This window comes from Rhineura floridana, chromosome 7 (genome assembly GCF_030035675.1).
Source record: "Rhineura floridana isolate rRhiFlo1 chromosome 7, rRhiFlo1.hap2, whole genome shotgun sequence".
In the NCBI taxonomy this organism is placed as follows: domain Eukaryota; kingdom Metazoa; phylum Chordata; class Lepidosauria; order Squamata; family Rhineuridae; genus Rhineura; species Rhineura floridana.
In genome coordinates, this window is record NC_084486.1 from 91,815,759 (window position 1) to 91,829,335 (window position 13,577).

At 42.7% G+C, this 13,577-nt stretch overlaps 1 protein-coding gene across 2 annotated transcripts in view; it reads right to left on the bottom strand.

The window, feature by feature from the left end:
* The window catches only part of EFHD1 (EF-hand domain family member D1), a 46,954-nt gene that overhangs the window by 9,146 nt on the left and 24,231 nt on the right, over positions 1–13,577 (bottom strand). The window contains exons 1-2 of one of the 2 annotated variants that reach the window (XM_061636470.1): positions 9,309–9,446; positions 5,787–5,934 (exon numbers count right to left, since the gene is read on the bottom strand). In XM_061636470.1, coding sequence (XP_061492454.1) covers positions 5,787–5,934; positions 9,309–9,373 — 213 coding nt within the window. In that variant the 5' untranslated portion in view covers positions 9,374–9,446. Of the gene's footprint in view, positions 1–5,786; positions 5,935–9,308; positions 9,447–13,577 lie in introns of those variants that run through there. The other variant, XM_061636469.1, reaches the window with a different exon arrangement.

Consider the following 13,577-nt stretch of genomic DNA (forward strand, 5'->3'; position numbering starts at 1 on the left):
AATTGATTCCTCTTGAAGTGACTTAGTAAGACTATCATTGCAAAACCTATATAATGTGCAGGCGGCATATCTTCTTATGAACTACGTGACACAAACTTTTTATGAAAACAAAAAGGCAGCACAAAAAATATACACACACACACCACACACACACCACACACACACACACACACACACACTCTACACCTCTGGAACTTGTACGGCTGTTTCCTGTTGTATTTATGCATACATTTTAATTTTGGCTCAATATTACTAATGGCAGATACAAATACAGAAAAGTGGCAGATACTGTTGACTAAAATCAATGGTGGCAGGTGTATTGCTTTAAATGCAGCAACTTTATTCACCTTGAGATCTGGGTTGGCATGGAGTGGAGGCAACTGGTGACATATTGATGGGCTGATTCATGTCAGAAGTTCAAAATTAACTTTATTAAAATACCCCTTGGTAGAAGCAAACTGAAATAATTAACTATTGAAACAGGAAGGAGTCCTACAAGTTCCAGAGGTATGAAATGCACCATTCTGGGAAATTCCCATTCCTTTTGTTCCTCTAGCAAAGGGCTCAGCCAAAAATCTGACAACAATGAAGGTGTTCAACTGTAGCCAGTGGCTAACAATGTGACCCCATAAAGGGCAGGTGGTAGAATAGTAAGCAGATGCAAGTTGCTTATATCTAGGTTGAAAGGTTTAATTGGTTGGCTTCAGCCTGAACAATATCACCTATTCCTCTGTGGAGGCATTTTGTAGCCTTTTATGGACTTATTTCTCAGTTATGACAGATCAGCACAAATTATATATTTCATCTGCTTCCTGAATCTTATTTTCTAAAATGCAGAGAAAGCAGTTTTAATTTCCTTGAATGTTACATGTCTATTGAAAAATGTTTTTTGGGGGTTGATTCACGAGACCAAGATGGGCAAGCAAAATATTTCCTTGAAAAGCAAGTCACTGTCTAGGCCACTCTCAATCCAGTGGACTGGCCTATTTCCCCCTCCCATCCCTCTTTTTTAGCTCTCATGCTGTCACCCTCCTAAGAAATAAAAAGTTACAGAATTATTTACTTCCAAAAGTTTTTTCAGTTCCACCTCCTGTTGCAAAGAGCATAATCCAACATTGTTTTCCAAAATTAAAAGGGACTTTGTGTAAGGAAGAATCAAGTTAGGAGCAAAATGAAGGTGAGAAGGCAATGAGTAGGAAGGCTGAATACAATTTGGCACAGGCAAACAAGCATGGGAACAATACACCATCTCTTTAAGATTTGTTGTTGATGTCAAGGAAAACTTGCCGAGACTGGTTAAGTTATCTAGTTAGCTGGCAGAGATTGAGAAACCTGCTGTGAGATAGCTCCCTACGGCACAGTAAAAATTAATAAATAATATTTTATCTTACAAATCAGAGGTCTGATTTATCAACAGAAAATCACACAAGAAGCAACGACACATTGTGTGCTGGGATGATCTTAAACTGTTGGGAACAGGAAAGAGCATACTTAACTAGCAGCAGACTCTCAAAGCAGGAAAGCATAGGACCAAGGGCCACCTTAGCCTCTTCTCTCAATTAGTCTTTTGCAGCTTCCTCAAAGATCCTGTTAGTTAATGTCATTGTATGCTTGGTCCTGACTCAGTTTCAGTCTCTGTGGATTACATACCTCAAATGCAGAAGCCTGGGTGATGGGGAGCTTCCTGGGGAACAAGTGCTAACAGCAGTGAGGGTAAACAAAGGATGAATGCCCCTTCCTTCCAATAGCCAGTTCCCCTTTGAGTTATAAAAAAGCTGATCAGTGGGTGAGAGGGTAGACCTGTGTGTGTGGTGTCTGTGTATTAACACACACGTACATATGTATGTGCATGCATGAAAGAAGAGATATTCTTGAACTGCAGTTCTTTGGCCAGTGCTAAATTCAGACAAAATCTGGGCTACCTAACATAAAATCAACTCTTGAGTAAAAACAGCCTCTACAAACACAGAACAGGCCCCTCACTCACTCACATTCCATAGTTGGTAATCTGACAAAAAAGAGAGAGAGAGAATGATTAAGACATCTTTCCCAACTTCTTTCTAACCATTTGCTCATTATCATTGGTAGGTAACAGGAGAAGTAGAGTTGGACAATACAAAGCAGGAGTTACAGTCAATATTTCTCACCCCGCCTAATGCAACCAATTTATCCACCTAAAGCACAAGTAAAGGTGTCTTTGCCAGGCAAATAAGATAATAATAACAAAGGGACCAGGTGGATCTCCCTTGGGAGACAGTACCACAATCAGTATGCAACCACAGAACAGGCCTTTTCTCTGGTAGCCACCTACCTGACTTACGGCTCTATAGAATTGTGACTAGAAACAAAATGGAAGCCAATGGAACCTCTTGGGTACTATATTAATACCAGCCAGCCCACATCAACAGCGTGGCGGCCATATTCTGTACCAGATGAAGTTTGTGATAATTTTTCAACTATAGTCCCACATATATTACAACCTGGAAGTAATAACAGGTGGTATATCCACCAAAGGTAATAAGAAACAATATTCTTCCTGAAGTTGTTGAGTGACATTCCCAAAGACTGAGCCCTTCTACAAGGGGATTCATTTATTACAATATGGCCCTGAGCTCCAGAAGATGATGTAGCAGATGAAACCTTCAACACCATTGCTAGAGTAGGCTACATTTGCAAACCACAATGTGAACAGTTGAGTGCAGCATCACTTACAACAGAAGAAAACTGTTAACTAGTTCAGCTTTCTCTTGCTTAGTTAAAACAAAAAACAAAAGTTTTCACATAAGGAAAATGAGAGGGTTAGTTCTTAGCTCTTCTTCTGCACCAGTTCCTCTTAATTCTATAAGACAGACTGGCTTCTCATAGCATACTGCAATATTACTTGGTATGCTGGGTTGTGTCAAACCCTCCCTTCTGCACATTTGGCTGTTAACGTGACACCTAGTTTACACTAAACAGTAAATTCAAACAGACACAGTGGATGCAGGTTCTATACTGTTTAAACCAACAACTGTGCTAATGTTAGTTTGCTGCTAATTTTCAAGACACAGTTTCAAACGGCTCCTGGGTTCAAGCCAGAAGAGAAGGTGCGGTCTGTTCTGCCCTGCAGTATAAATTAACATGGAAAGTCTAGGATAAGTGCTTTTCTGAACTTCAAGCCTCAAACTTTCAGTCCACATCGCTTTCTTCTTACAGCATGTGTAGGATGTCTGGAAGAAAGATGTACCTGCCTTTTCCCGGACTATGCCCTTTGTTTTTAGTATCATGTCACAGGACCTGTATTCAGAGAATGGGAAGCTGCTATCTGGACGCTGTTTGTTTTAAAAACAAAACAAACATACATACATTTTTGAGTTTTGATCCTTGTAAACTGCCTTGAGATTAAAGGGAGAATATGAGTTTTAAATAAATAAATGCTAGTATGTGTTTCACCTTCCAAACTCTCAATTTGGTTCCATGCCTTCCCTCATTAAGATGCAAATGTCTGAGGTAGCCCTCAGTTCATGGAACTGAAGAATCAAAAAGGAAGTTCATGCAATGCTCAAAGTTCACCATGGAATCTCACACAGGTCAATAATGGTTAAAGATCTGCTTTCAATATTGCAATTAAAATGGTAATGTCAGGGTATAAAGATTTGTAATATATTTGATACATAATGTCTGGCATCAGTTTTAGCAAGCTTTACCTTGTTAAAGGTATTATTGGTGAAGGCAGGATACCTCTGAATTCTAGTTGCTGAGAACTGCAAGTGGAGAGAGCGTTGCCGCACTCAGGTCCTGCTTGCAGGCTTCCCATAGGCATCTGGTTGGCCACTGTGAGAACAGAATGCTGGACTATGTTTATGTCCATTCTCTGAAAGTTTCCATTAAGTCTGTTAGACTATTTTTGCAACTGGATATAACATTTTACCTAAAATACTGTTGATTTTGTGAACTTTAATCTGGTATTTACAGAGTTTTGTTTCCTCTCCTTCTCCCTATCCCTGATACCCCTAACCCTAATTACTGCATTCCCCCAATCCATGTCTGCCACTACAGCAAGGCACACTTGATACCACTAATTCAATTGTAGCTCTTTCTGTGTAGAATTACAACTTTTCCTTTAAAACAGAAGCCTTGCAAAAATTTAGACAGGAAAGGTACAAGGAGAATATGCTAGTTTCATGCACAGATCCTTGAGTAGCTACACTGAACATTCTCATGGAAGAATATAAATATGTTGCTGAATCTCACCCTTGGGTGATTTGTCTAGTTTTATCCATACCTTCAGGAGTTCCACAAGCTGAAGATTTTTGCAGAAGTAAAGCAGAACTACACCAAACAGCAGGGGTTAAAGACAGCCAGTGTGGTGTAGTGGTTAGAGTGTCAGGCTAAGACCTGGGAGATCAGGGTTCAAATCCCTACACTCAGCCACGAAGCTTGCTGGGTGACCAACTTCACAGGGTTGTTGCAAGGATAAAATGGAAAGGGAAGAGAACCACGTATGCCACCTTGAGCTTCTTGGAGGAAAGATGGTATATAAATGTAATAAATAAAATATGGAAGTCAGAGGGCTTATCCAAACGGAGCGGGATAATCCACGGTTTCCATATTCGGTTTGTCATCTGATAGTCCTCACTTTGCCGTTTAGTTCGCTCTTTCCCAATTAAAAAAACCTTTTTTTCCACCTGCACACGCAGCGGTAAGATACCTATTCTTTTCGCTTTTTCCAAGCTTCGCCTCTAAAACCTCCCCCTATCAACCAATTGGTCAGCAAAAAAATTATGTATGCTCCTCTCCCCCTTTGCAACGAAGCACAATACGGCTGTAAAGGAGTTCTTGCCTCCGAAGGAAAGGCTGCTGGTTGGTTTCACGCTTGCCTTCCCACGAGAATGAAATTGACACCCTTTTCTTGTTTGCATTTGCGATATTACACTTAACAAATGTATGCTTTTCTGCCTTTATTGATATTTAAGAAGATACACACGCTGACAATGCACTTATTTCTCCAAAAAAGCAAGAAACTGTCTCCCCCCTTTCTCCCTTTCCTTTCCAGGGAGAATGAAACTGACAAAGAATGAAACTGACAAAGCTTTCTGGAGCAGGCTTGAAACAGACCAGAAGCTCTTTTCTTGTTTGCACTTGCATATTACACTTAAGCCAATGTATGCTTTTCTGATTTGAAGCAAAACCCCCAGCAAGTAGAATGAAATTGACAAGACTTTCGGAGGCAGGCTGAAACCGACCACCCCCCCTTTCTCACTTGCTGTGCATTGCAGATCTCACCCAGAGTGGCCGCCCAGTTTGCAGGCTGGCAAAAAATAAAATGCATCTGTGCAGTAGTTGCAGACACCCCCCCAACACCCCACCATTGCGATGATTGGTTCAATTTTCCCGGGCTTATTCTCACACATGCGCAAAAGTGCAGATATGTGATTGGCTGGAATGAGGAGAAGGGGCAAGGGGAAACACCCAAGAACCGCCCATCAGCTGTAAAGTCCACAGTATTGCATCCTAACTCCTGAAGGCACAGCGGATGATTCCCGATTTTAAACAGCAAATCGCATTTTTGCCGGTATTGCAAGGAGCGGATTTAACCCGCGAAAATGCGCAACAGCGCGAGACGTCATTTGTACGACCGAAAAATAATGAACACACATAGCGGGCGTGTCACACATTTTGCAGTCATCTGGATGAGCCCAGAGACACCCAGTCTTAGCAAAGGGGCAAAGCAGATGTGGTAGCAAAAGTTCCATATTCTTATTCTCCATTTGATTTTACATTTATTATTTTTTGCTGGCATTTACCTCACGGAAACTTAGTTTGCCATCAAAGTCTTCATCCACTTCCTTGATCATGTTCTTCAGGCCCAGATGAGTCTGAGGTGCACCAAGCTTCTCCATCATCAGCTTCAGTTCCATAAGGTCAATGTAGCCATCCTTCCCAGAGTCATATCTAAAAAGGAAAGAGAAGGGGGAGAGAGGAGAGATGTCAGAGAGACGTATTCTGTCATCTGAGAGGCCTGCAGTTTAAGGAGCACTCAGTGCTCCCTTATACATGCGTTTCAAGCTAGTCAGTATTGCCTCAAGACATGTGCTACCCAAATGACACCCTGCTCAGAACATTTTTAAAAGTCTTACTGCACCATTCAGACAACAAGATCTGCCTTCATCTATACACCCACTCTCTTGCTCTATGGTACTGCGTGAAGGTCACTTCATCCTGACATATGTAAAGGCCAGACTTGAAATCAGCTATTTCCTGAGAAGTCCAGAATGTCATTACAGAGCATTCTGTGGAGAAAGGGAAATGGTAAATAGATAGGTAGGTTTAGGACAGGGGTGGGAAACCTCATGCTCAAGGGCCAAATGCATCCCTCCAGGCCTCTCTATTTGGCCCTCAGAATTCTCACCAAACCATACCCCTCATTAGCCCTGCTTTATACCCTGAGTGCAATGTGTCCTTGAACTCCGATAATACTTCTTGCTTGTATAGAGACCAGTGTGGGAGGGTATTTAGAAACCTGTTGTACTAAGGCAAAGTTTACATCTGTTGCTTTATCCACTCTTGTCTCTAGCCCTGTCCGCAACTGGCATGTGGTCCTCTAAGGGTTGCTCACAAGGGATTGTGGTCCTTGGCCTGAAAAGGTTCCTACCTCGGGTTTAGGATATCTGAAACATCATGTAGTATGCCACTTGAGAAGTTTAGACCATTGTCCATTTAAATGTAGTTTATACCAGCCTGCCCCAACATGGTGCCTCCCAGATGTTTTGGACTACAACTCCAGTCAGCCCCAGGCAGCATGGTTATACTGCCTGAGGCTGATGGGTGTTGTAGTCCAAAACATCTTGAGGGTGCCAGGCTGTTTAAGGGTGGTTTATGCTACTCTTTTTAAATAGACAACGAGACACCCATTCAATACTATCCAAGTGTTCATATGCTTAACATCTGTTCATTTCTCCTGTAACTTCCACCAGTCAAGTGTGTAATCATACACCATAGAAGACTTGAGAGGTAACAACAAAAATAAGTCAAGGATCCACAGCAAACACGTCTAAAATCTAATTTTTTGAAAATGTACCATCCATTTATGAAAGGGGGAACTGAGTGTCTTATCTCTTCAATTAAAAAAAACTTGATATTAAAATGCATTTTCCCTTTATCAACTTATTGCAGGATTCCAAAGATACAAAGTTCCTTTTGATGACAAATGCTCAGCTTCTGATTGCAAAACAACAACAAAGAGCCATGTGCGTTCAAACACACAACAGCTGAGGTTGGTAGTGGCAGTGGAGATAGATGAACTGGAATCTAAAACTGGATAGTACAGTTTCAGGGACAACAAAGGAGCAGTTCATATATATAGTTCTTTATCACAGGGGGCAAGGGGGGGAGATATGAATAATTACTAAAGCTTCTCTGTTCCATTTTATCTTAACTTTTTACCACCCTCCCCAATATCCTGTTGCTTAAAAAAATATACATGAATCCACAACGGCAGAATTTCCCCCATTTTTATAGATAAGGAGGACTGATGGAGAAGGAATGAAAAAGAAAAAGGGATCAAGCAGCAATTAGGAAGGCCAGAGGATATGTGTGTGGAATGGCTGGAGACAGACACAGTAAGTGAAGATACACCACAAATTTATTACACAATTTTAAGACAAAACGCAAGAATTATGGAATACAAGTATTTTAAATTGCTCTCCTTCTCCTGCTTGCCACAACAATTTATCTGTTATTTATTACAAATTTGTCCTGCTATTTCTCCAACCCCCAGCCCCAATTTTATATTCACAACAAACCTATGGGGAAGGTTAGGCTTAGAAGTTGGCAACTGGCCCAAGGTCATCCACTGAGTTTGAGTGATGATCTCAACCTGGGTCTCCCCAGTCCTAGTCCTAATCAATACACCATGTATACTTTTTGAGAGGGGTAGCTCCCTGGCTAGCAGGCAGTTGGTAATTATTTTTTCCAATTCTTTGCCAGATCAGTTATTTCTACAGTTTTATTTTTAAGACACCAGATTGTAATCAACTTGGAGCAAGACCTTCTTTGTGTTGGCCCTGGAACTACTGAATACACTCCCCAAAAGGCCCACATGTCTACTTATCTTCTTTTGAATACAGCTAGAAGCTTGTTTCATTCTATCAAGCCTTTTGGAGCCAAGCTCAAGCTGCAGCTTATATGCCATAGTTTACTGTTGCATTTTTTTACCTTTTAAGAATATACAAATCGTTTTGAAAAAAGGCCAGTAAATATTAAAAATACAGAAGTGAATCCAGTGTATTCGTTTCTAAAACCATGCTGGAAGTTCATATCATATGGGATGGAAGTAACTATCTGGGTTTCACACCTCCTTTTTCAAGACATAGTAATCAATTCAGAGCCAACTAGCAAACTACAAATGCCCACAATTCTAGCAAAGATTATGGACACAGGCTTCTATGCTCTGGCAAAAGGGGACAGATCAGGCACCCCTAAAATAAACATTTAGCAGGTAACAAGTCCAGTTGTTGTTAGACATGAGTGTCTGCCCTTCCAAGGCCTGTAAAATAGCTCTTAAGCATTTGTCTAGTAACCATCTGAAGAAGGAATTGCATACACGAGTGAGTGGGCTGCCAGAGGAGGGATGGGAGACTCCATCCCTCTTCCATGCCCAGTACAGAAACCAAGGGGAGGAGGTACACCCAGCACAGAAATGCACTGGGCTGCGACAGAAGGGACAGAGCTTCCTAACTCTCTTCTGCCAGCCCCCAGCAAGCTAATAAATATATTTTGCAGACTAGTAACTTTTATTATACAGCTTATTTACAAGGCTGCTATAAAATGAAATCAGAAGCCCCACAGGCAGTGAAGCAGACACACACAAAAGCAGAATGGCCCACCTATGGTAATAGGGGAGTTGAAGCAAGGTAGCGCCCATGTTCAAGGACAGGCTGTAGCAGAGAAGTGGGTTATTATAATCCCAGGAAGCCTCCTTCCCCCCCTCTCTCCCCCCACACACTTAGTTACTGGCCCAAGTTACATTTATGTCTTTAATAGATTTTTTTTCACCTACCCTTCACCTTGAGGTCTCGGGGGGGGGGTTGGGGTTGCAACAATTCAAAAATACAATATTAAAGTAAGTTAAAATACAAATTACAATCAAAAGAATAGGGTTGGTCCTTAAACACACACACACACACACACACACGACTCAGGTGTCAAAGACCAGGATAAAGAGATGCTTCTATCAAAACAGGTTTGCAAGGTACACAGGCAGCTAGGAGGCTGCCTGATAAGGAGTCAGACTATTGATTTCAGACAGGGGCCTCTCCCCTCTCTACCTGAAGACGATGGGGATTGAATCTTGGACCTTTTGCATGCAAAGCAGATGCTCTGCCTCGAACATACAGTCCTTTCCATATCTCAAAGTGATTTTTGAGAGCGGTTGCTTTTGAAAAAGAAGGTTTACAAGAAGGCAGGCAACTTTGCACAAGGAGCAATAGCTTCACAGGGTTAATGGACTGTAACTCAGGATTCACAGCCATCACAGCAAGTCTCACGTATCCGTCATTCCAGCACACAGGCAGTACAAAGCAGGGATTGTGAGAAATTGGGTCTTGCCAGCAATGGCAAAGCAATGCACTATCCCGGCAGCACAATAGGTGTTCAGTGCTGTGCCAGAGCCATCCTTCAAAGCACAGCTTCCCAAAAATATGCCACCTCAAAAAGCAAAGTGGCTATGGAATACTCAATCTGTTCTCAATTCAGCAGGACCCAGGCAGCAGATGAAACAGCTCAGCACAATACAAAAGGAATTAGAGAGAGATAATGTTTCTTCTCCTCTGCTGAGTCCTCAGAGGCAGCACTGAGACATTTTCTTTAAAAAAAAATCGAGTCAGTGGGTGTGGAACAAGAAAGGCAAACTTGTTTTTCCAGACCAGAAAGAGCTCAGCACAAATTCCTGTGGAGAGTGAAGGTTGCATCACATAGCTGGACTGTAGCATTCCCCACAAAGACAGAAGATGTTGTAAGGCCCCATGCTCAGCCATTCCAGAGTTACACAGTACCAGGCATTATGATCAAACACCACCAGCACTTCATCAACTATGCCAGCTCCCAGTCCATTTCAGGGCTCAATTCAAAAGGTTGGTTTTAGGGCCAGAATGCCTAAAGGATTGCCTGTCTTTACTTATGCCTACCTATACACTAAGGCCTTCACATCTGATCCCCTTTTCTGGGGATCCCTGCCACTTGACGTGCAACAGCTGGTAACTGGGGAAAGGGCCTTTTTGGAGATGCTGCCTGTTAACAAAAGATTCTCTTTGGCAAGGCTTACTTGCTACCTACCTGGTCATTTCAGTATCAGGCAACATCTCCCCCTGCCCCAGCCTTTTGATCTAGTGCAATGAGTTCAATCTCTGATGATTTTATGCTTCTTTTTATAACATGCTTTTAGTATGTCCATGTTTGTTCAAACTGTGTTTTCTGATTTTTTGGAAAGTTGCAAAAACTCTTCAACAGGAAGCTGCAAGTATGACTGCAGCCATATAAAGAGGGCGGTCCTTGAGTTTCAGTGAAACCTGCTATGCTGCAATTAGTACCATATATTTTGCTAAATTGTTTGTCACCTATGAATTTGGACACCTCTTAAGGTAAGCAAATTATCCATGATAGTTTTTGAAATCAAGGAGTAGGTTTGCATCTATGTTTGGACGCAACTGGATACCATTTTAAATTAAGACAGCAGACAGAACCTTTCAAAATTGCACTGATTTTAACCACTGATTTCAAAACTTCACTGACTTTTTGGATTCTTACAATTCCCAAGCAACCCCGGGTACAAGGCTGATAGTAAGTCATGATGCACAGAGCACCTTGCCTCTTCGTTAATGCCACTCTTGCCTACAAATCAAACTAATTCTAAACTAATTCTAGCCAACTTATATAAAATTAGTAGTTAAAAAATATCTAGGATTCCAAGTAACAATATTTCCAAAACCAAGTGTCTTGAGGCAACCTCTCTTGAGAGATTTGACTTACAGTGCAATCCTAAACATGTTTATTCAAACATACATCCTGAGTTCAGTAGAGCTTACTCTCAGGTAAGTGGGCACAGGATTGCAATCCAAATTTCCTTTTGTGGGAAAAAGTCAGAATTATGGGAGGAAAAATTGCTGGTGTCAATATGAAGTTGTAAGGAGTGCATGATGCCTACATGTATAATTTGAGGTACGAAATAAAATTTGAAAATCAAAATGGCATTTCTTCAGTGCTAACACAAGATGCCACACCAGCAGGTTCTTGAGACTCTTCAGGAAAGCCCCCCCCCACCTAAGAGAGGCTTGTGTTTGTAGTTGAGTCTGAGGAAAGGCCAGGAATTGGAGGCAGGCAGAGAGGCTGGCTCTCTGCACCAAGGCTTTAAGATGCCTACTGTAAGCCTGATTGAAAAGAAAGATATTGGATTGTTGATGCTTTGAACCCCTCCATATTAAGCTCAGGTTGGAATGTGTGTAAGTAAACAAATCATATTTCATAAAGACACCACAGTCTCCGCTGCTTCTTTCCAAGGAAACCAAACCCTGGGTAAGCGCAGGGACCTCTGGAGATCTCTCACCGCTCAGAGACTGGGATGGCACACAACACTGGTGTTAGAAGTGGGACTGAGTTTCCTGGAAGGAGGAGCAAGGTGTGCCTGAGTCAAAATGGAGACAGAACTAGCAACTCTCCTGGAACAGATAAAATTGATGTTCCAGCAGCAAGCAGAACAGGCTGAGAAAGATCGGCAAAGGCAACGAGAGTGCCAGGAGGACCAGCAGCAAAGGCAACAAGAACGCCAGAAGGACCAGCAGCAAAGGCAGCAGGACCAGCAGCAAAGGCAACGTGAGTGCCAGGAGCACTGGCAATGAATGGAGGAGATATTTGAAAGCCTCTTTGGAGAGAAAAAAGAGACCCCACGTGAGGAAGTGAGAGCTATGCCTGATCAGCTGCTACCAAGGGTTGAGAGTGACCCAGAAGTCTGCAGAGGACCCAGACTGGTGGCTAAAGGGATCCAGAAAGTGGATAAGCAGCTGGAGGGCTTGGACTGTGAGGAGTTGCAGTCAGTAGCAGAGGAGGAAGAAGAGGTCTTGATTGTCCAGGAGCCTCCAGGGAAGAAGATAGCTGAAAGCTGGAAGTAAAACCCCAAGAGTTGAAGGAGGACAGGCTGGAAAATGAAGAAGATGCCTCGGATGACAGTGGAATACAGGCTGGAGAAGAGATGCTGCTCATAGATCTCTCCGCTCCATGTGTGCCTGTTGTTGAAGAAGTACTGCAGAAGGAAGAAAACGCCTTGGAGAAAGGTGAACTACAGGCTGGGAAAGAGCAGCTGTTGATGGATTTTTTCACCCCATGTGCGCCAGCTGTAGAAGAGAAAGTGCAGGAGGAAAAGTTGGAGGCTTGTGTGCGAGAGGAACTGCTAGAGCCTAGAGAAATGTTTGTGTGAGAAAAAGCACAGGAAGATAAGCCTGAGGTGGGAGTGCAAGTCCAAGAGGAGCTCCCAGCACCTGGAGAGATGGGTGAGATAAAATCCCCAAGTGACTTTGCCCCTTGGGTGCCCTATAATGGTCTTATAAGGTGGGATGCAGCTCCTATGATGGGTGCAGTCCCTGAGCAAATTTCAGCAGTGAGAGGCACCCAGCGGCCTGTGAGTTTGGAGGGCCAGAGACGATGGAAGAGTTACTACCTCTGTTTGGGCCCATGATTTACACTGGAGATGGTGAGGGAGAGCAGAGAGAAAGATTTCATTCTGCTGACCTGGGTGGGCTAGGCCAGCTAGTCCTGAAGAAAATTCCCTCAGATAAAGACTTGTGGCAGGACTATGATTTGCAGTTTGGGGCAGGAGATGAAGTGGACTGGGTTAAAAAGTTTTCCCCATGGCAGAGAGTGGGGGGAAAATGGCTACAGTCTGCTGTGTGCTGATGAGAAAACAAATGTGTTCCTGGAGATGCATCTCTAGACCCTGCAGACAGCAGTAGGGATCAGCTTGGACTGGAAATTCCATGAAGCCCAAGATAAAGGGCCATGTGGGCAACTGCATGGTTTGGGGGTGGGGATTGTTCTTATGGGACTGTGTACTGATTTGCTGTAGGAATTCTTCTGGATGGTTTTAATATTGCCTTTTGGAATGCTTTTGATTTGTGCCTTTTGCATGCTTGTGGGGATATGAACTGAATTTTGGGGGGATTATGCTGATAGGGTTTTGCAGTAAGGTTTTAATGTTTAAGATTTATAATACTATGCCTGGTAGATTTTGTGTGTGTGCACATCTGTTTGGGGGAGCAAGGGGAAAATGTGTGTGTGTTTGAGGGCTACTGTACTGCAGTGACACAAGGCAGGACAAAGGAGCTCCAGTACTGAGACTGTAATCTGGTTTAAACATGTCAGGAACTCACTATCTTGGGCACCGCCAAGTATGAGGATTGGGTAAGAGGTTTGGATGCAGAACTGTGACTGAGCACTCCAAGAAAGAAGAGGAAACCTAAAGAGAGAGCAGTTAATTGAAAACTTGCTGTAAAGGGATGGACTGTTCTGTACTTGTGTGGAAATGCGACTGTACGATGATTATGCTTTTG